Source organism: Mycteria americana, chromosome 1 (genome assembly GCF_035582795.1).
Source record: "Mycteria americana isolate JAX WOST 10 ecotype Jacksonville Zoo and Gardens chromosome 1, USCA_MyAme_1.0, whole genome shotgun sequence".
Lineage (NCBI taxonomy): Eukaryota > Metazoa > Chordata > Aves > Ciconiiformes > Ciconiidae > Mycteria > Mycteria americana.
The window spans coordinates 6,814,463-6,840,848 of record NC_134365.1 but is presented as its reverse complement, the minus strand read 5'-3'; the positions used below and the strand labels follow the sequence as shown (position 1 = coordinate 6,840,848).

Genomic DNA, 26,386 nt, shown 5'->3' with positions numbered 1-26,386 from the left:
ATCTTTGCTTCAATAAAGATGCACAAAGCCCTTTTTGTTGAGGACATGGGTCCAAAACTCTGGCGTCTGGGCTGTGCAGCTTTCACTGCAGGGACACTTTCCATCCTTCTCGTTCTTCCATGCCATCAGTGTTTCAGGACAAAGATCATTTTAGCAATCTGTTTGTAGAGCATATTGTACAATCTGTTACGTGCATCTGCAATACAAACAGCAAATGATAACAAGAGCGTGTGGACGAGACTGGAGCCCCAGATTGCGGGTCCCTTTGTTATCGGTGGCGCACAGACCCCGATCCACAGCGAAGGCGGCTGCACTTCTGACTTGCTGCGTGCACACAATGTATCACGGGCACTCTCCATCAAATCTGAATACTGTATATTCCCTAGAAAAAAAACCCCAAAGGGTTTTTTCCCCCCTCCTTCCTCCTATTTCAATGGAATCATTCAAAAGTTAAAACCTTGACTACGCCAATAGGAGTGAGACACCAAATTACCTTTTGTAATATCCTCCTTAAATACAAAACAAAGCCATGAAACTTAGCGAGAAAGAGGAATAGTTCATGCCAGATGCTACCTAATGGATGTTCAATCATAAACGCTACATACAAATGCATGAAAAAAATTCCCTACTTTTAAACAGATTGTTCCCCAAAATCACATCTGATTGCAACAGTAATAATGTTTCTCATCCTTGCCAAATATTTGTCTCTTTTTTTTTTTTTTTTAAGATAGCAAGCACTTCTGACATTTGCTGCAGAGAACGTCGCACTCTCACTCCTTGCAGCACAGATTGCTAGTCTGCTGCTTTACATGCTGATTTCTCTTTTGTGAACTGAGACCTTGAATATTTTCACGGGGGAAAAGCAGACCAATGATTTTTTAAGAGAGCTAAACAATTCCGTGTAATGAACATCAGTTGATATGGGCAATTACTCTTTCTTTTTCCCAAAAAAAACCAAAACCACAAAAACAAAGAGGAGATTGTAACTCCTTTGAATGGCATGTGCCTTACTGATTGTACCAGAATGTCAACTGCATGCATAAACATGGGTGGGTGAAGTTCAGGAGTGACATGTGGATCATTAAAATGTAAGATGCGTAGGTGAATAAAAACTTTTGCCATTTGATTCGGCCAACAATAAAGAAACTTGCTTTAGAAACTATTCCACTGTTTCCCGATTTCCATAAAAGAGCAATTCAAATCCTTTTTTTATTTGTTTTTGTTGCTGAACAAATGGAGAATAAAGGAATTTTTTGCTAGATTTCATGTACTGGCTTTTTAAAGAATGCACATGAAAGGAAAATAAAATAATATCAAACATAAAGGAGACACATACTTCAATGGTATTTTTGACATTCAAAAATATTCTGCAAAAACATCCAATATATCACATTTTCTCCTTAATAGTTAAAACAGAAGAGCAGAGTAGGAAAACTGTGGATATCTGGCTTGAAGCATGTCTCTGGCTATGTCGCCGTGTTTCCACATGTCTGAGTCTTCTATTTGTATAATGTGAATATGTTAACATAGCTTATTTGCATTTCTGCTTTTATGTAGGAAGTCACACAAAATACCTTCCTGGATCTCATTGTGGCATCTCCATATAATGCGAGAGCGAGAATCCTGCATTAATAGGAGCATTAAAAATACCACCAGGATTATTCAGTGAAATCCCTCTGCCGTCATGATCGGTTACTGCTCTTATTAGCGGAGGGCTCCGAAGCCCCAGTGTGGATCACCCCGACACCCCTCCTGTTATACACCCAGACTTGCGCTCGGGCTGCTCGTCTTCATCGCTGGTGCAGCCACTATCCACGACAGCTACACTCAAACTAGGAAGGACACTTATGCCAAAATCACACCTTCATTAGACACTTGGAAAACTGTCTGAAAGAGGAATCTCTATAAACAGCCTTCTTAAAGGGCTCGGTGATTACGCGTTAATGTACGCACACTGATACCTGTTCCTAGCTTCAAGCCTATTCCTATTCAGCAAAGCAGTGAAGAACATGCTTTAACTTCAACCACTTGCTGAAGTCATCAGGACTGTGTGCTTAGTTGAACAGGGGTCTTTAAGAGCCAAATATTATTCTTAGTAATAAGGAGACCTGGCAATACACTAGATGGAGCATTTGATAGTAAGTAACATTAATTCAATTAAATTCTCTTACAGCATACACTCTCCAGCTAATGTAGTTTACAGTGAAATTTTCTCCGGCACTCATTTAAATATAATTGCTGCACTTATCTTGTCATGAGGAAATTTCTGAAGGTTACTTGTACTGTGCATGTGTAAACCTACAAGCTACGCTGACCTTTAGTTGTGAGATTTTTTTAAACTACTTAGACTGCAGCATCTAAATAATGATGATAATAATAATAATAATTCCCCACTTTCACACAGCACCTTTTAACTCAGTGTATACCCAAGCTAGAACTAGCAAGCAACAAAGCACAGAAAAGCATTGCATGCTCAGGACCGGAAAGGAAAGCTAACACTGTTGGAAATGGAAAGGCTGGGAGATGACACACTCAGAAACCAGGATTTTGGTAGAGCATTTAGCTCAATTCTTCTGAAAAACATAAAATTGTCTCTCTTCTGAGACAATTTCATATTTACCTTTCATACACAAGCTGGCTTATCAATAGCTATGGGGCACTCCAGCATCACGCTGCGGTACCGTCTTCTGTCTGAACCAGAAAAGAGGCTCACATCTACTGAGCCAATTGACTGGTTTTGGTGACACTCCCAGGTGCTTTCCCATAGGTAGCCCAGTGATATACTGGAAAGCAGCCTAAATAGTTTGCAAAACTGGAAATTGGGGGAGGTGTCAGTCAAAAAAACCCAAAACCAAACAGACAACAAAAAAACCCCAACCCCAAAGTAAAACTTCAGTGTGCACAAATATCCATAAATCTACTGTCTTAAGAGTTTAATGAAATATTGGAAGGACAAGTATAGAGGTAGGAAGAGAAACCTGCTGAGCATGATGGAAACAAGCATTTTGGAAAGCCCTGCCTATACACAGTGGACATTTCAGGCCCTTGTCTATGGTAAACCTTCCCCTACAACTGTATCATAGGCTCTTTTTCTTGTCTTTTCTTTCTCACAACAATGAGAAGCACCCTCAAATTAAAGACCTACTCCATTTTTCCCTTTAAAAATAGGGAATAAACTACATTTCGGGCTACTCCAGCAGCATGCACCAAGCAGAGTGTAACCGAGCAATCCACACCTAAGTGCCAAAGGCCAAGGGAGGTGAGAAATACCAAGTCTAAAGGGGAAAAAAAGACTTCACAGGCTACTCAACCTCTGCCCTGGACTCAGCATTGCAAAAGGAAACTCTCTTTCTTAGTTTTTACTTGTCTGTACGAATGGCCAGGTGGACGTTTGTAAGGGTAAGAAACATTTGACATAATTATGTCTATTAGGCCATCAAGGCTTGCCAAGGCTTTATTTTTTTTTTCCCAGTGTTATGAAATAAAATGAGGGAACCAAGAATCTCTCTCTCCCCATTTCCATCCTCCCGCTCAAACCCAGATGCCTGTCGCATTAAGAAACATCAAGCGATTTCGTTCAGCTCTTACGGCACACAATAGCAGACGTTCAAGGGAGAACGTGGGACCATGAAGCATTTTAAAACTCTTAAATAAAATGTGGGCTACAGGAGGCTCTCATTCAGAAGTAACATTTTCCCTTCCACAGAGAGTTCCCCCATGCTCTGGTGAAGTGAATTAAAATTGACACTGAGAAAAATCTAATTGAGCCAGAGACAACACAACACTTTTCACTATAGAAACTGAAGCCCCAGCGGAATTACTCAGGTTAATATAGTCCATTTTAAATGTACAATGGTTTTTATATCCCATGATCTGCAAATAATAAAGGAAGCCTGTTGTTTAATACTCATTGTTTTAATTAGGGGGGGCATAGGAAGAGTGGGAGCCGGTGCCTATGGGTCTGCTCCACACTTGTTTTCTGACTGCAGTCCTCATCAGATCCGATTAATAAGTGAATAAACTAATGCAGATCTCACCTGGGCAGTGTTCACATAACAAAACTTTTGTGTCAGTCAGCCCAGGGATTCAAGCACTGAGAATGAAAGGAGCAGATTTGATTTAGGCGACACGACAACGGCACAGGCAGAGCGTTATTCTCTGCCTGCTCAAAGTGACTAAAAAATTTTGGGAAAAGTCCCCGCAGGCCTCTCTATCTCACTTCTTCCAGCTGGTAAAAATTGAGTGATGGTATTTGTCTCCCTTTGCAAAACACTTGGAGATCTACAGCTGAAGCAGCAGTGCTGCTCCTTACTGTGCCACGCTCATCCTTGCAGCTAAAAAGTTTCATGCAGTACTTTATATTAATCTACTCCCTATTGCGGTACAGCTCCCTAAAATTGCAATTGAAAGCATGACATCTTGAGCTACTAGGGCAGTTTAATTATTGTTTGAAACATAAATTTTCCCAATTCAGTTAGGCAAATAAGAGACATGGTTTATTAGAAAAAATATTCCACCTCTTTACAGCTCATCTTATTCTTCTAACAGAATGCGTGACTCAGATGTAGTAGTTATTTTAAATTAAAACCATGAGGTAGTAGACACTGAATTTTTTTCCTCCACAAATAATAATGAATTTATGCACCACAGAGTTTAATCTGCAGAGTGAAAGTCTAACGTCCCACTTAAAACTCCATACTCATGGGCATAGATTAGACAGTAATTAGGTTCAGTGAAAACCTGAAAAGATCCACTGGAAACATTCAAACTTAATTTATTCACCAGCTTGTCTCCGAGTGTTTTTATAAGCAATTAGAAAGACACAGATTCCTGAAAATGCCGCCTTCCCTGAGATAGATGGACCAGGAGATTTATATGGCATATGCAGCCTTCCACCCATAGCTCCCTGGCTTGAGTTAAGCTCAAACCAGGCTTAGAAGCCCCTACCAGACTTTATCCTTAGGGAGTTATTTGCTATTCTTTTGAAATATGCTGATGGTTACAGTGCACTATGGAACTGATGTGTAAAACAAAGTAATACTACAACTGGCAGGGCTCATCCTTTCCTGGCATCTGTATCACAGCAGTCTGACACTGAGTAGGCAGTGGGTCCTACCAGACCCAAAGCATGCCCAGTACCGTCCTCTTGCTGCCCTGCTCCAGCAGAAAATACAGGGTGACAAGGTCTGGTGCGGGGAAGATGGAAGTAATGAACTAATAATTAATTTACACCGCAAATGCTACACATATATCCATTTTGTAATGTATTCAAAATGATGAAGAATAATAGACATCCTTTCAAGGCTTTCCTGGGGTTTAAAATTCATGTCAAGAACTAGCAAAATTGAGGACATATTTATGCTAAAACGTTTTACATGGTCTTTAGCTTTTTACTGTGACCCAGCATTGTAATATTTATGTGTGTCTCACATCATCTCAGCAATGACAGAGATATTCTTACTGCCTTGGAGTCTCGTTTATATTTCATAGGCAAAACTTCTCACATTGTGAGTTTTAATTTTAGGCTTTTATTTGTGCACGCACACTTGCGTATGATTTTAGTGGGGTGGCAGGAACAGAAGATGAAAGTATAAAACGCCGTTCTTGTGGTGGAAATGAGAGACTTGGAAGCTGCAGTGCAGCTGAAATACATGCTCATAAGGCTACTCGCCAATTACACTTCATTTTTGACATTGCTCAGTTGTCAAATGTTTTCTTCCTTTGAGCTCCATGCCAAAGTGTGTGAAGATTTCAGACTGGTTCTCAAATCCTTTGCAAAACCTCCTCCTATGTTATGAGCAAATGATTCAAACATTAGAACTGAATAGAATGAGAAACACTGTGTAGTAAGAGAAGGGTTGTGGGTATTTTTTTTCCCGAAGTGATTGTTCTTTAACAAAAACATACATCATTTTTTTATGTGGCAAGCAGATAAATATTGTATGTTTATTCATTTAATAGAAAATTGGAAGAGGAAAGAATTTCAGTGCCACAACAATGTCATAAAAAGATCGAAACTCATTGATGTGAGCTTTAATATGCAACTGAAGAAATTGGATACCATAAATCTCAAACTGACAGTATCTGGCACTACTACAGAGGTATATATTTTAAGTGTAGGCACCAATCTTGAAAATACTTAAACATGCATGTGATTTTATGTCTGAGTATTATATCCATTGATTAATTCCTGTGTGCAAGTGCGTGCATGACTTGACTTAGATTTTTTCCATGCAGTACAATTTTTGCCTTTGAGATTATATAATTGAGAGACTGAGGTTTGGCATATTATTCAGATTCAACAATGAAATTTGATTAGCTGTTTTTTTCAATTTTACTGAAAGTTCACGCTGTTTTAACCATGTGCCTATATGTTTTTTCTGATGTAATGATGGCATTATAAAAAACAGATTACTCATTTATATTTTAAGAACATTTGGGATTTTTTGTAAAGTTGTTCTAAAATATTCTATAGGTAAATGCTGGATGGTGTGCTGAAGAAGTCAACATTATCGCAAAGAATTGCCTGCCTTTTTAAACTATCATGCAAAATATTCTTCTTCAGCATTGTCTTGACAAAAAGCCACTATTGTTTAAGCCTCCTAATTCTCAATCATTAGCCTTCAATTGTTTATAAAATAATTAGAAAAAAACAGACAGGCAGACATATCCCTTCCTTTTTCATTTTCTTGTTTTTCCTGAACTGTCAGGAAAACTGAACCCATATTTTCACCTGTATTCCTGGAGTTGTTGAACATACCTGGAAAGTGCTTGATTTTATTTCATGCCTGAACTGAAGCTCAAACATCCTTTTACCTAACTTGCCTTTTCCCCAAGCGTTTATCAGACATGAATGTTAGAGATCAATTAAGAAAACCACAACTGGAATATGAAGTCCTACTCTTCTAATAGCTGGTCTGCGTATGGGTTTTCTATCAATTTAACTAAACCAATTCATATAGTTAAAGTTTATGCACTTTTTCAGCACAGATGTAATTAGTAACGTGCTTATACAGTCTTAGCTTAATTTTGAAAATTGTAAATCATAGTTATGCTGCTACAAAACTGCAACCGATGAGCCCCAAAGTGATCTACTTTAATCCTTTAGAGATGTGTTATTTTTATTAATTTTTTACAGCAACACCTAGAGTCCTCGGTTCTGGAACAAGCCCCCACTGTGATAAATACTGTAAAAACATGCAGTGAAAAGATGCCTAAAAAAAAAAAAGCTTAATTCTGCTACAGCTCCAGTCAGTCACATGCTGTATATAGGAACTTCAGAATCAAGGCTAAGGAAGGTTTTACATGCTATCTCCCTCTTTAAACACAACCAAAAAACAGTCTCTACCCAATCCCCCCAACATCCTCTACTCTTCCTGTTTTACAATCACAAAAACCCCCACTCCTGTTACACTATCTTCCCAAAGATCTTCCACTACTTCTGCACTGGCTGACTGGGTTGGGTTTGCTGTGATAATTTTCAGTATTAAAGGGACTGACTTCTTTGCTATGGTCAATGATGGGAATATACAGTGAGACTGATTTATGTGGGCAACAGGTTTGCAGTCAAGTACGCAATGGGACGTTATCCTCATCTGCTCCCCCTCTTCAAAGCAATGCAAAAATATCAGGGGTCATCAGAAATCTCAGACCCTCTTCATGCTGGACATAGATAAGCCACTGTCAGCTGTGTCCATCGCAGTTCTGGCACCTAGTCCTGCTTACGGGGTGAAACTGTACTGGGACGTGGGGAGCAGTCATGTCACATACTGCTCCAGACACGTTATTTCAAAATACTAAATGGAATCAAGCAAGAGAAAAGTTTCTTCAGGAACTTTTCTCACTGCTACTTCTGGAAGACCGTTCTTTACTCTGCATGTGGAGGGAGAAAGTTTGACTTAAGAAGTTGTTTTTTTTTCTGTTGGCCTACTGTTTCTCAATCTTAAGTCTATGCTGTGCAGTCCCTGGGTTTAATATTAATTGAAAGAGCTTATCTATTCCTGCCTTCAGTATGCACTTCAACCTACTGAAGAAACTTCAATCGTATCCCCTTATAACTTTTTCTTTCCAAACCAAGGTACAGTCCTGTATTCTTCCTCAGCTTTTCCCCTTTTAGCTTTCTTGTAAGTCAATGCTTGAAGCCCTTTACAAGTTAACCTTCTTAGACCTTTTACCATGGCTTAACCCTTCCTGACTTCATACAAAATCATGCTGCTCTTCTCTGGACCTCTGCCCTTTTCTGTAGAATGGAACTAAATATTGGTAACTGTAGTTTAAACATGATCAAAAAAATCCTTCTTTAAGTGGTACAGTATTTCCTTGAAAGCTATATTCAATGCTTCCATTTATACAGCTTCGCATTTTCTGTGCCTTTTTGACCACACGGATACAAAACATCATGTCAGTCCTTTTATGATATGTGCACTCTTCAAATCTTCTCCTGCTCTTGAATCTTTGAAAAATATACTCATTCAACATACGTGTTCACTCAAAAGTCAAATTTACTCTTCTTGCTCATGGTTCATTTTACCCAGCTGAATCTCTTTATATTGGATTGTTTTCTCCAGGTTATCAGGTGGCTTCGCCCCCATCCAGTCCCTTCTGTATGATCCAAAAAGTTGGATAACAAGTTGGTGGTTCATTCTGTCAAAGCCATTTACATAGAGAGTGAAAAAGTATCGATTTCCAATAACAGTCCCTATTGCTCTCCAATCATCATCCCCTCTCTTCCCCAGGCCCATAACCTTTCCCCATTCTAATCTGCCCTCGATCATCTAACCAGCTCCTTTCTCCATTTGAAAATGCGCCCTTCTCTGCTTCACCAGCAACCGTATGTATTAGTCTCCTGTGTGACACTGTGTGAAATGCCCCTGGGAAATCCAGCTTGATTATATACACAATTTCACACCTGTCCACTTTCAGAGAAACCTCTTGAAAAACTCCAGCAGATTTGTCGAATAAGAATTACCTTTTATAAAAATCAGCTCACATCGATAATATATTTTATAATGCTACTTATAAGCCATATAAAATTATAGAATTAAGATTCTTTAAGGTTTAAATGTAAACATCCTAAAGTCAGAAACTGAAAGTTGAAAGCTCAACTTCATCATTTGCTCTCCCTCCCCGTTGTACTTGTATCTAACAGCAACATCGGGCTTTTGCCAGTCTTTGTCGTGTGAAATTTCATATAGTGCACAAAGCACCTGCCAAAAAAAAAATATGCAAGGCACTTTTTCCTTCAGTGCATGAAAGATTCCAAGTCCGCAATTCTAACAGAAGTTCTCTCAGCTGTGATCACTAAAATTTAGTCTAAAACACACATGCATAATGGCTGTGGTCCCAAGTCCTGCAGTTTCGACAGCAGATGTGCTCATGATGCAACTCATCGGATCTCGAAAGCTAAACAATGTTCGTGTGGACCTGTGAGAGCATTCAAAACACAAAATAAGTGTAGAGGAACCCTGACTCCTGGAGTGCTGGCTGAAGGGTGCTTTTAAAAAGCATCTAAAATAGTTTTGCAAAACACAATATATTGAAATTGCTTCAAGGAGCAGGAGTGTGCAATCGGCCAAGCAGTGATGCAAGGGCAGGCAAGGAACTGTTGGTTAACGTCTTTGCTGCTGATTAGGACAGTCAGGATGGGTTTGTGTGACAAGTGGAGCACCACAGCTCTGCTCCCGTGCAGGACTGCCCGAGTTCCCTTTTCTCCTCCCACCGCAAAGAAAATGGGGCACTGTGAGCAGGGACCTGCTGGATCGGAGGAACTGTTCCTCCTGCCTGCACGAGAGTATGTTTGAAGGGCTAAACTGTAGCTGAAATGGTACCCAAACAAGCCACGTAACTTCTGCCTCCTATATGCCTTGCCTATCCGGTCTCTCCTGTATGCAGCAGATGAATGCCTCATTATCAGATTCCTCCGCTTACTTCCCGGTAGACTTAAATTACCATGTTAAATAGGATAATAATAAACACTGGCCTTTAACTACAGTACATCCTTGTTCACTCAGCAGCCTCCCTCTAATCTGATAAAGGGTCTGTAAAAGGCTACAAGGAAACGCGGAGTTAGTTGTTACACAGGTGCCTCTCCCCTGCTTCGGCAATGCGATTCCTACAGTAGCGCAAGCAGGCTCAGGCTCACAAAGCTGGTTTAGGGGACCTTGATCCCTGCAAGAATGAACAGGTATGGAAACAGGGGCAAGGTACCAAAAGGACATTGTGGATCTGGCCCAAGACTCTTCTGCTGCATTTCAAAGGGAAAAAGTAGCCCTGTGCCATCTGCTTGCTTCAGCACTTGGACTTCGAAACAAAAGCAGCCAAGGAAATCTTTCCGGCTTAGGAGAACAGTGGGGAAGAGAGATCTCGGTGGCAGTGTATACTGCCTTCGCACAGAGCTTGCTGTATTTGAGGTATTATAGAAGCTCTCTTTAACAACTACTCTGAAAAAAAGTCACCTATCCACCCAGAAAAAATTATAGAAAAGGGAGCAAGCTGGATTGGAAAGAGAGGGCTGATCTGCCTAGACTTTCAATCCCCTTAGCCTCCAGAAGCTGAAAGTGCCATTTATTTCAGTGTTACAGGATTTCCTGCCCCCCCCCCTTTTTTTTTTTGGTATTTATTTTACCTAATCCCCCGGATTTCTCTTGTTGCAGAAAGAGGAAAAAACCTTACAAAACAACCGGGGATAAACACAAAGTCAAATTACTTTGCTGAGCTCTTTCACACATCCAAAAAGAACCGGAGAACTGCAAACTCTGGAAAGCACGAAGAGTTTCCTACTGACACTGAAATGCAGCCATTCCTGCCATTCTCAATTAATAAAGCCAAGCTTCAACATTTGCGCTAGCAGCAATATATCTGTGGAAGTAAGATGGCTTTCCTCTAGTTTTCCAAAGTGAGTGAAACTTGGCTTTCTACCTGTCTTCCTCCTCTTCTTCCAGCTTCAGCTTTGCAGAGCTGGCAAGCAATACAAAAAAGGAGGAGAGACATGAACTAGGCCGTCTGTCGTTGGAGGGTATGAAAGACAGTCTTAATAACAGCAGGAGAGAGAGAAGCAGCCTATGGTTATTTTTGACAGAATCGAGAGAGACTCCGATTGCAGTTTCATAAACAGCCCATCAGAGAAAAATTCTGTCCAAATTGGAGAAGCCCCTTTGGCCAAGCTAACAGAAATACACAGCCCCTGTCTGGTAAGAGAGAAATCTTTCGAAAATCAAAATGCCTTTCTTCAAAGGACAAAACCAAACCGCCACCCCCCGCATGGTGTAGTAACACTAACTTGCCTATTTGTCGTTGCAATTCATGGCTTGCAGGATATTCGGAGAAAATTTCTGGGTGATACCAGCCTGTGAATGTCCTGAAAGACACACAGCCATGACCATGCAATGAAATGAAAAATGGACTTTTTCCAGTATCACCTGACCACAAGGTCCTCTTGGTGCACTGTTCTGCAAAACTGCAGGTGATGGTGAGAGGCAGCGGGCAGGGAAATGCTCGGCATTACCCCAATCCACCCAGCTCAAAGAAAATAAAACTGCTTGTTTCATGAGGGTGTTTACACAGAAGGAGAGCATGGAACTTGACCACACCTCCGAACAAAAAGTCAAAATTCAGCTTCATTATTAAATGCCAATTAGATAGTATAGGTGAAGTATTTCTCATGCATCACGATGACAACAAGATTATCAGACATTTTTCAGGGCGATTTGTTTGTTTGTTTGTTTCTAACATTCTTAACAATCTCTCATGCAGAATCCTTTGTGCTACTGGATTAAGAAAATAAAGATCATTCCTAGTCAAGAGATATCCACAGGAAACTCAAGAGGTTTCTATATCTAGCAACCTTGCTGGCAGACTCAACCAGGAGGAAGGATAGAGCCAGCATGGAGATACACCCCTCCAAAGCTTCCAAGGGAAATGCTGACCACCAGAGGAGCTTGCTGCTGTGTCAGGGAAATATAAGTCTGAAGGTTATTCTGTCTTTCTTGAGGATTAATTTCATTTACTCATTAAAACATATAACGCCTGAAGTGACATAAAAGCATCACCTCTGCGTGGCTGAAAAGAGTCCAAGCAAAAAAATCCCAAAAACCAAAAACCCCAGCCACCTTTCAAAAAGGATATTGAATATGGGGACTACAAGCCTTCGTAATTAGTCTACAATGATTTGCATGACCTGTGCTTAATTCCTATGCCTTCCAGCTGCCTGACAGACAGGTACAGTATAATAGAAAACACTACAGAAATGGGAATCAATGGCTTTCTTCTGTCTAACCACAATATCATTCTCACTTCATTTACTGCTTAGTGGGAAGGCATTTCTGTGGCCTGGGAATCAGCTCTTTCTAAATGGACGAGTCTCAAAGTTCAGCATTTTAGTGGTTTAAACTAAGTAGGAGTTTACTCATCCATAGAAGCCTGGACTGCAGAAAATCCAGTTGCTTGACCTCTTAATGCTGCCTTCTATCCAGCATTACAAGAAAAAGACACTTGGTTGAGGGCTCTGTGCTAACATAGCAGGGGTCTACATGCTATACATCAATCCTGGGGAATGGAGGGAGCTGGAAGCAGAACTACACTGAAACACTCCAACAAAAATACCTTCTGCTTCTGACGGGAAAGAGCAATCTAGTACGGGGACTTGATTAGCAGCAAGGTATGGCGAGATGACCCCCCTCCCTGACATCGGTGTGACACCATTGCACCAAGTCTTTTAACCAGAAGTGATGCATGCAAGCAACCCAAAATGAACTAATATCACTCAAAGCACAAGACTGCTCAAATTGGGGCTGCAAAGAAGAGGCCACTGGGAGGATCCTCTGCCCCGTACCAGGGCAAGGAGGAAATGCTGAGCCTTGGCAGTGCTTTGCAGAAAAGCACAGGAGCACTCGAAGTTGTGCTGTGTGCCTCACGTGATACCAATCGCCTCTCACTGAACTGGAAATCTCAAGCGAGTGCTGTTTTGCACTGTTAGTTAGCTGCTAGCCCACAAAATCATTTTATGATACTCTCCGTAGCATGTGTGCTTTAAAGGTTTTTAGAAGCAGTGGCAGGAGCGCAGTAAGAATGAATAACTATCTAGTAACCTTACAGCCAGGCACACATGCGTATCTAGTTATGCCTCTGAGCTGCACTAACTATTTGTAATGCTAGCAACACTTTCATATTCCAAACCTGAAGAAGTGTAAATGAAAGTATACAGCTATTTAGGGAGAAAAATGCATTCTGTGAAACAAAATACTCACTTTCAGTCTACATGTAAGCATATGTTATACTTACATAGCTATAATACACAGAATTCTCACATGCCTAAATGTGCGTAGATATACAGTTAAAGAAAGCAATATAGTTAAGGACAAATACTTTACATATGTATGGAAAAAATGCAGGAAGGAAAAACAACTCTTTCTTCCAGAAAAATACCAGTGCCAAAAATTAATCTTTTAACATGACTGCAGAAAAGGAATCAGATTTTGGAAAAAGGGCAGGGTGACTGTATTTTTTAATTTTTATTTCCTCTGGGGCAATGACGTAGCAATAGCCCACTGCTATCATTTCTCCCCTTTTGTATCCTGAAAATTATTCCCACCTGGTGTGCAAAGAGAGGAAACGAAAGGAAGTAGAAAATTATATTTTTCATCAGCTAATCCTGGGAAAGTGACCGCTCAGGTTTCCATGTCTCTTGGCAATAATAATTTAAACAAGGACGGCAATCTTTTGTTATTTTTTGCACAGTTGGAATGTGTGCTTCCAGATAACAGACATTTAAACTGCAATTTAAGAACAGGAGGAAGACAGTAATCGATAAGTATTCAGGAGTCCTCTCCTCTTAGGACTGCTGCATAGCTCAACACAGTATGCTTCAAAACAGACAGCCCAGATGCAAATCTCTTTCAAAATCCTGAAGGCAAGCAAGATCATCAGAAAAAAAAACAAATTGAAAGGAAAGAGAGCACAACTACTGTACCTTTACTTTGGGGAGGGTTCTGACTTCTGTCTCGGAGAACATTAATCTGGTAGACAGCTCCATAAGGCTCAAAAAGTTCTTTTAACTCTTTTTCCGACCATGAACGGGGAATCTGTCCAACAAACATCTTAATGGCATCTGGGTCTGGTTGGTCTGAATGATCCAAAGCTCCATTCATCTTGTTAGCTGTGCCGTTACTAGAAAGTGGAAAAGGAGATTAAAAAGAGAAGGCAAGTGAGGAAACTACGCAGTTTTCATGTGCACTAGATGCAGAAGATGATGTCAATTGGCACAAAGCAGGAAAAAAAAAAAAATCAGTATTTAATTAATAGCATAAGTATTATGAACAAAAAACAATGCGATTACATTTTTCATTGAGTCTGGTTTTCTCTGCAGGCTGCTGCTTAATGTCATTATATAAGAAGAGAGCGGCACAACGCAAACTGGGACTTTTGCATTTTAAAGCAGAGGATAGTTGCAAATAAGTGCAGATTTCTCTCCATGGCTGTTGTAAACCAAACTGCAGTGAATTCTCACTAAACTGGCTACTGGCAGAAATAAGGCAGTGCGTGTGTGTGTGTGTGTGTTTTGTAATAAAGTCACATGAAAGGAATATGAAACACTTGGCAATCTGTCAGATGACTAATGCAAGATGCCAGCGATGAATTTGCAGATTGTGTGAAGCATCCATGTGTGCATCAAATTAGTACGATATTGCCTAGAATGGAAAACACTCCAGCTATGTGGCTGGTTGCTGCCGATTAGTTGCCTACGCTCTTTAAAAAGGAAAAGCAGTCTGGAGAGCTCCAGTTTAAAGCACATAGTTTATTGCACCCTGGCATAAAAAAAAGCACAATTCAAAAAGAGAAAGCAGTGGCAAAATTGCCTACTTTGTGGCGAAAATTAAAATGCTGCTTCAAAAAGTTTTTCTCCCTGCAAAAGGACATCAAATTTTTGAAATTTTTCACATCCTGTAAATTGTTACCCTATCTGATCTCCAGATGTACATCTAAGTTCAAAACAACCACACGCTTTTGCAGGGGAAAAGAACTTAGTAACAAAAAATAACCTGCTCTGTGAGACAAATGACATATTATGGTTTAGGAAGAGTTGTACTCTTATAAGGAAAATGAATAATTTTAAATACTGAACAAAAGTAAAATACAAAAAAACCCCTCATGTCATTATTGATAATTAAGGACAGTAATTTCAACTAATTACTTGGCTAGAGATTCCATAAGTGATGATAATTTTTGGATGCTTCAGTTTCAAGAAAGAACACTAATGAGACGCGACTTTTAGAGCGTTCCCCCCATCTTCCCACCGGGGAAAGGGGAAAATGGCCTGTGTTTGGCAATGTCAAAAGTTGATCATCACAGAATTCAGGCATTTCAGAGCCACCTGCCGCTTTCAGAAAACTTGGCTTTAATTACAATTTCTCTGTTTGATGATTGTTCAGGAGAGAAAGCCCACAGGAGGACTTGGAAGAGGTCGAAATCTCCACAACCAGACCAAAATCATATTTTACATGGGGGGGGGGGGGGGGGGGAGGAATCTAAGAATGGCAAGAAAAACACCACCCTGTGTAATTCCCCTGTCTCACAGCTATAACCTGTGCAAAGACAAATTATTTAGTTTCATGTGTTTCATCTCCTTGAAAGCATAATTCACCTGAACACATTAATATGCCCATATTAACTTTTGTACTTTCCCTGCTTACTGCAGGAAGGAGAAAGTTATATTAAAGGGGCATTTTAAACCAACAAGAAGAAGTTTGATCATCACTTGTGAAGTGTCTTCAACACAGATCAGCATACAACGGGATATATCACACTCATTTATTAGGCAAAATTCCTATTGATTACAGCAGCAGTCTTGCCTGACTAAGAGACTGAAAGATTTGGTCCAACCTTTTACATCACGTTTCATGCACAAATACCCTCTCTTGTCTTACACATGCTCTTCATTTTGAAGATGCTCTACAGGTCACAAGTACACCTGGAGAAATCGTGATTTCTCCAGGCCTTAGAAACTGTATCTTCCATACATACGTGACACTTAAGTCAACCCAACCCAACCCAACCAACCAAAGAACCACCCCCCCAAAATCTCCAAGAACCAGAAAAACCCCGACTGATTCACTTGCAGAACAACTTTCAAGACTTTCATGGAGGAGTAGGCACCTACGTTACATTTATACCTCTAGAAAATCACTCCGTTATTTCTCTCTCAGTCCTCTTCCTTTATGTAAAACCCAGTCTGTTGAACAACCTCCCTGGGAGGGGGGTGGAAAAAATCCCTGACCCATAGCTTAAAATAATTAAGGAAAATGCTCACACACTATTTTGGACTTGCAGAGACAGGAAAAGGTAGAAGCTTAGCTGTGCAGCCCCCAGCTTTGCCCTGGACTCAGTCAACTATTTTCTTTCAGAAATCAGCTTCACTTTTTGCTTCATTTATTCTCTATGTTGTTTACATTAAAAAATGAATTGAGTTCATTTTTAAATTATGCCTTTCATCTATTCTCTCTGTTGGTTCCCTTCTTTAAGAAGGGACATTTTTGTCCCCCCCCCATGCACAATTGCTACTTTAGCCCAAAATTACAGCAAAGGTCATATTTAATAAAGAATAACAAGGTTATTCCTTTGCTTTTTCCTTTACCCAAACCACCTTTACCACCAAGAGCACCACAATTTCCATTGCTAACAAGCCAATTTTTAGGAAACCACAAAACCGAACAATTCTAACTGTTTTCTCAGGTTAATGACCCCATTAGCATCAAGTTCCTGCTTTGAGCTAAAGGTGTAGGCACAGGCCAAGATCTCTTGTAATTCCACAAAATGCTTAAGCCCTTTCTTTACTGCGGTGGAACTGAAGTTGAATTACGTTGACCACGTTCCTTAAATGCTTTATTGGATAAAGATGGTTAACGGCTCTGACTCCAGGCATAGGCCACCGTACGCTGTGATGCAAAGCTCTGGGGGACAGGTTTTGTCACTTGCTGCCTGAATTAACTTGGGCAAGTAATTAAAACTTCTCCGGACTAAATTCCACCATCCACTGACAGCTCTGCCAATCCACTAACTCCTGCAGATTTAGGAAAAAAGCAAGCATAACTTAGACTTTTCTTTATAATCCTTTTCTATGACGAGGTAGGGGTTTCACTGAGCTGCCAACATGCTGAGGGGTTGATAGGCAAGTTCAGTCCGCAGAGAGGGCACTCGTTTCTGCAAGCCCAGCTGGGCTCCTTTCTAAATTGCATTTCCTTTGACTTCAGTGCAAACTAAGGCTCTCGAGCACCTCGGAGGAGGGATCCCACTCTCCCTGTCGGGGTTTTGAGGAGCACATGAGCACTGTTGCAGCAATGGCACTTGTAGTAGCATCCTCACCCAGCTTCGGCAGTAGCCATAGGACTGGAGCTAACGCAGACAAACTGAACATATGAATAAAACAACAGAAAGATAACAATGGAAAAAACCCCCAATTTTATAGATTTTATGGATCTGATCCTTGCAGTGTACTTGTAGGTTCCACTGAGGAACACAACTCTACAGCACACCTGCCTGATGGTTCAGTTGTCACAGAGCTTGTTGGGTCAATACAAAATCCAGCCAAATATTCTTGATCCCTTGCAAATAATGTCTGCTAAAGATGAATTCCCTTATCCGCTCCCAACCTTCATCTTCACCCAGTGGACATTACTGCTTTGCACTAAGACCTCTTAGTCGCCAACAGCTGCAGGGTTTTTTGTTACTTCTCTTTGCCAACACAGCGGCTCTCAGAGGAAGTGGTTCCTTCCTTCCCCCATCTTCCCCTCCTGCTGTACCCAGCAAATAACAAGGCAAAAGAGAAACCATGCGTGAAACTTTCCAAGAGGAGGCAAAGCAATCCTTGCGAAAGCTTAGGACTATTTCTTGAAAGCACGAGCGTACAGAGATAGCTGTGTCTAGGGGACACTAATGAGAACGGGATCCCTTGACAATTACTGTCAGTACCCAAATGATGACATACATTAAAAAAAAAAAAGAAAAAAAGAATTAGATTATGTGGCTTGCTGTCTCTACACTGCAGCAATCCTTCCCTCCATGGCCAATTTAGCCCATTGGACTCAGGGGTGACCCAGCACATCATCTTCACTGACAAGGTGTCATCTATATCGTAGAGAGCAGCCCAAGGGCAGAGATTAAGCCACTGAGTCGCTGGCTGCTTGGGGTTGCTGCCAGAGCATCTTCTCTCTCAATTTGTGCCAATTTTCCTTCTAATAACCTAACTACCATTCCATCATTTCAGCAAGTTGACAGGGCCACTCTTTGAGGAGCTAGAGATTGTTTTAATATCACTGCTGCTTAAGCAGGAGCACCGGAAAAACCTAGTAGATGCCTTCTCTGTCTCTCCCATTCATATCTGTAATTACAGCAAGACTGCTAAAAGCGAACTGACCGCTAAGGAGAGAGAGGCAGACTTCAAAACAAAGTCTGGATCAAAAGGGACTCGCTTAAATTCATCACTGTTAAGAGCTTTGGCATTAATCCACGTTCATTTCCATTAATGAACTAGGTGTCAAGCCAGGTGCTGAAAAACAGCTGTTAATGGGGACCAAACGGGTTTACATGAGACCCGTTTCTCAAATCTGTTTTTAACGCTGCCCAAAACCCTTCTCACTGTTGCATTTTGGTTAATTCATGTCTCAACCCTCACCCTATTTTAGTGGTTTTACCATTTTGCTTGGGATTTGCCTTTTGCATGTTCTAAGACACCTGTAGGAGAACACTGAACTCCCTCTAAGAGCCAACATAACAAGAACATGGTAACGAACGGGTTCCAAGTGTAACGACTACTAAATCCACCTCAGCACAGAGGCATCTACAGGCATCAGGGCTTTACAGTAATAAATATTTACGTCCGAGCTGTGGAGTCACTGCCAGGATATCACACAAGCTGACAAAAGGGACAACACCCATTTGAAGGACTCAACTGCTGTCAAGAGAGACAAACAAGCATCACCTTACCGTACTCAAAAGATCATAATTGCTGGTTTACGAGCAAATTTTATCTGGAAGGACCCAAAAGGGCTTTATAAACTCATTGTTTAGAGAGGAATGACTTCATCGTAAGGTGACAGACGGCAGCTGTTTAATGACATGGAGCATTATCGCACAACAATTTCAGCCAGGAAGGGTAGAACAATACCATACCCAATTGAAAACTACAGGGGGTTGCAATTTATAGACACAGAATGTAATTACCTAAATTGGATTTTGGCCAGCAAAATAAGGGCCAGAACCTTTGACAAACAAAAAAAGAAGCCGTTCCATATTTTTAAGCTGTAAATGACCAGGTCTCCGTGTTTTGGGGGAAAAAAAAAAGTCATCTCCAGAAGCTTTCTGGCCCATCAGCATTTTCACAGCACAGTTGCTCACAAGCAGCTCAAAGGAAAGATGATGTTTCAAAAAATCATTAACTGCTCCTGCTGTAATGTCTTGTACATTTTTTGGCAGAACTATTAAACGCTAATAATACTAATAATTATTATTAAGTAACACATATCCATAACAGCAGTTGCTAAATGAACCTGACATCACGCCCAATGAACAAAGCAGCATACGGCAGGACATTTGGTCCTATGCATGCAGTAATTTCTGCAAAATAATTTTCTCCAGGCTTCTCTGCACCCATCGGCGGGGCTGACAACTGAGCAGCTATAAGACTTGCAAAGCTGCCATTCTGCTACACTTGAAGGCCAACTGCAACTGCAGGAGGGATACTGAAACTCTGAGCTCGCAAAACATTCTCCCTTACTCCATCTTACAGACCCATAAAGCCTTTAACAAAGAGCTGAGCAATTCTTCATCCATCCAGCAGAGAGCAACCGCACTTGCACTCACACACGTACATTAACTACATGAACGATCCTGATGGCTTTTAATACCTGACATCCAATGCTCAGATTTTATTCTTCTCAGTAGCTAATAATACTCAAGTGCTCATGTAAGCACTGAATGGTAAATGCAAAGATTTTTCTCTTGTGTTGCCTCCACGTCGGCAGAAATTACCTGTAAAAGCATAATGTTTCTTAAGACAATGGGGTCCTTTTTACTGTCCTGATAATTTAAAATTCACAGTTATTTTTCTGGTGAAATCAGCGATTAGCTGTAGCTCAGCTTTGCTAAATCTCTCCGTATATTAGATCATACAAACCGTGGCAAACCATTGTTACTATAGGGGATACTTGTTTTCTGATTAATTCCAAATTTAGTACATGTGATCACTTTAATGCCTTCAATGCAAATTTTAAGTAAGGTAAGGAGGTAGCATCCTCTACTGAGGAAAAAAGATTTGAAAATGTGGGGGAAAAAACTTTTCCTACCGTGAAAAATGTTTTGATGGGGAATAAATTTGGGCTGGGGGAAGGAGCAGCAGAGGGAAGTTGTCTTTCAAGCAGGTAGGTCAGACTGCATGATACTAAGGGCAATATGAATTGGGAAAAGTACTGAACAAAATACATACTAGAGAAACACCAGAAGAGAGCTGAGCACACCTGAGATAAAACACATTATTTTTTAGAGGTATAGATGCAGATTCCTCATTAGTATCACAGGAAGAAATCAAGGATACAAAAGGAAATCATAATAAGAGCTACCTTAAAATGCAATTACCTTTTCAGCTTGTGATGCACATAGGAGCACATACACTCCTTTGTGCCAAGGCTTCCTGATTTCCGAAAATTAGCCCTCAGAGTTCTGCTCACCAAAGCAAATGAGAGAGGGTCTGTCCCTTCCTGGCTGCAACCTCCCCCGTGCTCATTGCTAAACATTCACCTTCAGAGGCTGGTGGCTCTCCAGGTGCTCAGCCTCTGTGGTGCACCACCGCCATTCCAAACCTGTCTGATTTAAGGCTGGAGTTTCAACCTAAACCCTGGATACCCCTTGTATACATGTCGAAAACTACCAAATGATGTTATTTTAATGTCCTGCTTTTGGTAATGCTTCCTAGAACTGCAGAGTCAAACAACAGTAGCTTTGCAAAAGCTTTGTACATCTGCTACACCACACATTCAAATACATCTTTAAAAAAAAAAAAGATGTCTAATGTGTCTCAGACTGTCTCAACTCTTACTGCTGGTGTAGGGACCTATTTTTTATCAAGCAAATTATTTTTTAGAACACACAGTAGTGCTTAATGATGTGTATGTGCTGCGTACAGACATGAGTATACAGACAGTAACTCATACAAGTTAAAATATATGTAAACAAGAGAATGAATGAGTGCAGAAGTGAAGGCAAACAGGGAGATGAAGAGGGTGTTGTTTTTTTTTTTTAAAGTCCTCTATTTTGGAAAGCAATTAAATATCATTGCTAGTTCATCCTATAGTGGAAGCAAACAATTAAACACACCACCTGTACAGGTCTGAACTGGGTAGCATCTTTTTGTTTATGCTGAAAAAACTTATAATGGTCTATTTTCAATATCTTTAAGGATTTCCCTACACTGGCCTATAGATTTTACTAAACTGAAACTAGTAGAAACTCAACAGCCAGAGAAAGAACCCTCCCTGTAACAGCTGAAGAAAGCCAAACCCACCCCAACCCTTACTGTCTTGAGTTTGTTTCCCCTCTTGTTCAAGTATGGATGAGGATCACAAATTTCTAGGGATACATGATAAGAATGACTAAAATAGGTGCTTGGAGATCTAAACTAAGAGGCTCTGTATTAATCCCCAGCCTTGTTCTTCCAGGCTGTCTTGTAGGCTCTGGGAACTAATTAGTTCAAGGCTAGATGAGGTCCGCCAAGCAATAATGTTCTGCAACATAAAGCTCAGCTTAGGCAACCACCCAATAAGTAATTTTTGCTTTCTGGAAAGAATTTATTCTGTACATAAACCCTAAGACAAGATTGGGTCTGTCTTCAGCAGGTGTAAGGTAGATGCATTTCTAACCCTACGCAGCAGGAGAAAAGTACCACAAGAGTTAAGACATGTCCGATAACTACTTAAGTCATGAATTTTAAATATCTGTTTTCTGTTGGCCAACTCCCAGATGGGCATCTGCACATCTGGTTTGACCTGGAGAGCTTAGCATTAACAAAGGCTTCTAATTTATAATTTTTCTGTCTCTAAACTAATCTCCATTATGGCAGGAAGAGAACCCTGACAGATCCCCACAACTATGATGCTCGCGAGCAACGACTGCAACTTACTGTTCCACTCTTGTTGTGCTCCTCTCCAACTTCTTCCTTTGTAATCTCTTTGGGGCAGAGGCTGCCCTTTTGCAGTGCTATGTCTAAAAGGGACTCCAATTGCAAAGGGGTTCTCTCTGCATTACTGTAAGCTGGACAGTAACATGAGAGAGCACTCATGCGCTTGCAACGATTATATTATAATTTTGGAGTACCAATTGATATAATTTTTCACATGAAGTTGAGTCTGAAGTAGCTGACTGCTCAGTATTAATGGTATGGATTATTAATACCTTGCTTTACTGATTACACATATTTGCAATGAAGCATATTTCTTTCTGTATGGCAGGAAACGTTTATTGGTATTACTTAAAAAAAAAAAAAAAAAAAGTATTTGATTACACCCAAATGCTTATATATTTGTGACATGTCAACAACCGAATTAGAATAGTACCAGGCTTTTAAAATTCAGGACACGTAGGACCATCTGTTTTCTTGTCAACAACCTCAGTCTCTCTCTCTCCACATTCCAAACACTTACTGCTCCAAATTTACAAAGTTGTTACTCAATTCCTTTCTTCCTCTGGCTCCAAAAATACTTCAAAGGCAGTAATGAAGGCTTCAAAAAGATTTTTTTTTACTCGATAATTAATGACGTGACTATTTCAGCAAGTTTTATGTCCAGGCTGGCAGTTATCTGCAACTTCTTATGAGGTTTGCAAGGACTTATCTAGTTTATGTTGAACTGTGTCCTGGAGTTGGAGTTGGGGGCATGGAGAGCATGGGAAAAGTGTCCTCCAAACATTTGTTTTGAAACACAGCCATTTCTGTGTGCTAAAGTCAACTGATTATTGCAAAAAGTAATTTACAGCCCAATGTATTTCAAGACTGGCACCCACGTGTGTACACACATGCTCGGACCCGCTCCCAGCTGAGCTCCACAAAGCACAGGGAGCTATTTCCATAGGGCCCAAAAGCATATGTCCAAAGAGAGGGAGGCCAATGGCTCGTGCCTGACATGGCTGCTTTACCTAAAGAGCTTCCTTAAAAAGGGAATGGAAGATCACAGCACTGCTCCTATTAAGGGCACAGCCAATTTCGGTTAGCTGCGCTTATTTATGTGAGATCTCAAACAGACAATTAAAGCAAGCTGTGACATTCAATTTTCTTACTTAAAACAAAATATCCTATCAAGCTCACCCATGCTCCCCCCTTTTACAAATCTGAATATACGAAAAGATTATTGTCCAAAGTGTGATGCAATTGTAATTTTAACAAGTTGAGCATCATTATAGCAAAATCCCCCTCAGCTGATTTTTTTTTTTTAAACCATTTCTTCATTTTTTTGACACCACATCTGGCATATAGAATACAGATGATCATTTGTTTATATATCTGTCTAAATGCCTTTTCCAAACACAGCCAGATGGAGCCTTTCAAAATCAAATTAATTTCAGATTAATTCACTCTGGACCCACTCCAGTTTCATGACTCTATGCTTTGAGGCACCATCTAAATTGATTTAGAGTCACGAACTTAGAGAGCTCAAGTCCTTAGGTATAGAGAAAAAAAGATCCTCCTTGCATACTGAAAGAGTCAGCAAATCAAGAATCCGCAATCGTAAGTTTTGGCTGCTTCAAAAAAAAAAACCCTAAACCAACCTAAGAATGCATCAGTCTCTATAGTGCCAAAATCATATACAAAAAACTTCATATTTCATGCCCAAAAAATCACACTAGAATTTACATCTTCAATGCCTCCCTTGCTGAGTCCCATAAAATTTATTGCTCTAATTAAAAAGCAAAATAAAAAAAGTGTTGTTCTAAACCTTGCAATAAGCAGCAGTCATAGAAAGATAGCAGACAGGTAATAAAAATCTCCACTGCAATGGATTTATCTAAGGAACTATAAACAAATGTAGCCTGCAAACACTGTGGGCTTGCATACTGTCAATCCTCTATGGATGCCTTTATTATCTCACTTGTTTCAATTGCAATTTGGGTTTCCATGGAGATGTAACAGTCAACTCTGGGAAATTATAAGATAAATGTCAGGCAGTGATAACGGTGTTAATGAAGCTTCATTGACAAGCAGAACTATGCTTCAAATAATAGGCATATTTCTATTAGCATATGTATAACCTGTCCAGAAAAAGAAAGAAAAAAATCCCAACAACAGGGAAAGACAATATTAAAAAATTAAAATGAAATTGCGTATATAGAAGATACAAGACACACAACGAAACATTGCATCTATGTGAAACGATGAATTCCTAACACACAGAAGAGATGTGGGTTCAAAATTTAATTGCCTGATTCCTTTTGAAATTTTTGCACTCAGCTATCATGCTGAAAAAGCACTTTGCTGACACGCGCAGACACACTTCTGCATGGTGTGACTCTTGTTTCCTCACAACGCAAGGCTGGAAGGATCTGTTTCACAAGGCACTTTAAAGCATGCTATTTTATAATGCGCAAATACAGCTGCAGTGAGCTGTTAGAAAGATGCAGACCTCAGTGGAAACACTAACAGCGTATACACAAACACGGCACACGCTACGAGAGCTCTCGGGTATCGTACGTGCTCAGATTAGGGTGGCCGGTCCACCACATCTTGGTATATGATGGGTTTAACGTGATACTGCTGGGGCAACCACTTCGAACGCTTCAGACTACAACACCGTGTGGTCTCGACCTGCTTCTGCACTAACCAACCCTGTAGAAAGCATCGAGAAGCTGTCAGTCGTCTGTGAAGGCCTGTAGCCAACTTTTTACTTTCCACACGTGGAAAGGTTTTGGTGAACTGGAGGTCAAAGAGGTGACAAAGCTGATTTCTGCAGCACAAAGGAAAATGCAGACCATCATGCTTTATTTCGATGAATCAAGCATTTCGTTTGGGCAGGGTGAACTTCCACCAGTGCCAGGGGAAGGGGAAGGAGTTCGGCTATTCCAGCACTTGAGCTTTCATTTTGGCCATCTATCAGAAGCCAGAAGGAGTAGGGCAGGAGCGGGGCAATCCCACCCCAGAGAACTGCAGGGCAATTTTTGCAGGTGGATAAAATGTGCTAAGATATTCAGTGCCTATTCATTAGGCGGTCTTGCCTCTGGCTAGAGAACCAAGAGGTGCTAGAGGTTGTTCCTATCTCTTCTCACCCCACTATTTGGCCTTTGGAATTTTAGTCCCTTGCCTGCCTTTGTAACGCTTTCAGGTAGAGTCAAGCCTCCTGTACAGTGTCTTGGAAAACAGGGTTCAGGTATTAGCCGAGTGTTAAAGAGGCTACAGATGAAATAATGAAACTGAAAATCAGGATCAGGCTTGGTTTAGTGGCAGGGGAGGGTGAAATCTTAAACATACGAGCAAACAAAGAAGAAAATCTTCATCCCTCCCAAGGCTTGAGGGTAAAGTATGTGGGCAGGCAAAACTATGGGAATTGTGGGAAAGCTCTCAACTGTTACTGGGATGAATAATCTTATGAAACCGTAGCTCAACTGAATATCTGCATGCAGGGCAGACGACAAGCTGACTTTGCCATTTAAATGCAAAATAGAGCAGGGGTGTGGGGTTCGGGGCAGAGGTTTTTTTGCTCTTTTCCCCCTCCTCTCCACAGAACACCTCTTTTCCTCCTACCTCTTCTAAATTCTGCCTGTTTAGTAAAGGAAAACACGAATGTTGTTTGGGAAATACTTCCCAGTTCTTCAGAGAGGAGTCATTGTCCAGCCAGGTTTCTGGGGACAGAAAAGGGAGCTGGAAAAGTGCCCAGTCTTTCTGTAGAGGAGACCTCAGCTCTGATCAGATTGCTGGACAACAACAAAATCAATAGAGGGGTTTTTTTTCAAGTTGTATTACAGGGAAGCTTAAAAAAAATCCCAAAGTTTCCCTTTTCTGAATCTTTTCTAACCACTCCTCAATATAACATACTAGAAAAATCTAAGTACCTCCTTAGATTGCTACTAAAATGTCAATAGTTAGAAAGTGATTTTCCCCAGTGACTTTCAACGTACTTGCTCTCGTGCTTTTGGGGGGAGGGATGAAACTGCCCAAACCCCAATATTACTGGTAGTTGATTCTATGTGACAGCACAAGTACTCCTACCAGCTTTATGGAAGACAGAATAACAGGTTAACCTGGAGCCTAGCTTCAACTTCAGCTGGGCAAGTCTTACACGCTACTGCTAGCGTCAGCTGGTGGCAGGACCAGGTCCCACCAGATGTACTACTATCAACACATGCAACCGCAATACAGATT

The 26,386-nt window shown here is 40.6% G+C and overlaps 1 protein-coding gene across 8 annotated transcripts in view; it reads right to left on the bottom strand.

The window, feature by feature from the left end:
• The window catches only part of CELF2 (CUGBP Elav-like family member 2), a 382,430-nt gene that overhangs the window by 119,074 nt on the left and 236,970 nt on the right, over positions 1-26,386 (bottom strand). For 6 of the 8 annotated variants that reach the window (XM_075521314.1, XM_075521643.1, XM_075521155.1 and 3 more), the window contains one exon: positions 13,967-14,163. In XM_075521314.1, the coding sequence (XP_075377429.1) occupies positions 13,967-14,163 (197 nt within the window). Of the gene's footprint in view, positions 1-13,966; positions 14,164-14,332; positions 14,503-19,895; positions 20,018-26,386 lie in introns of those variants that run through there. The other 2 variants (XM_075521724.1, XM_075521560.1) reach the window with 2 other exon arrangements.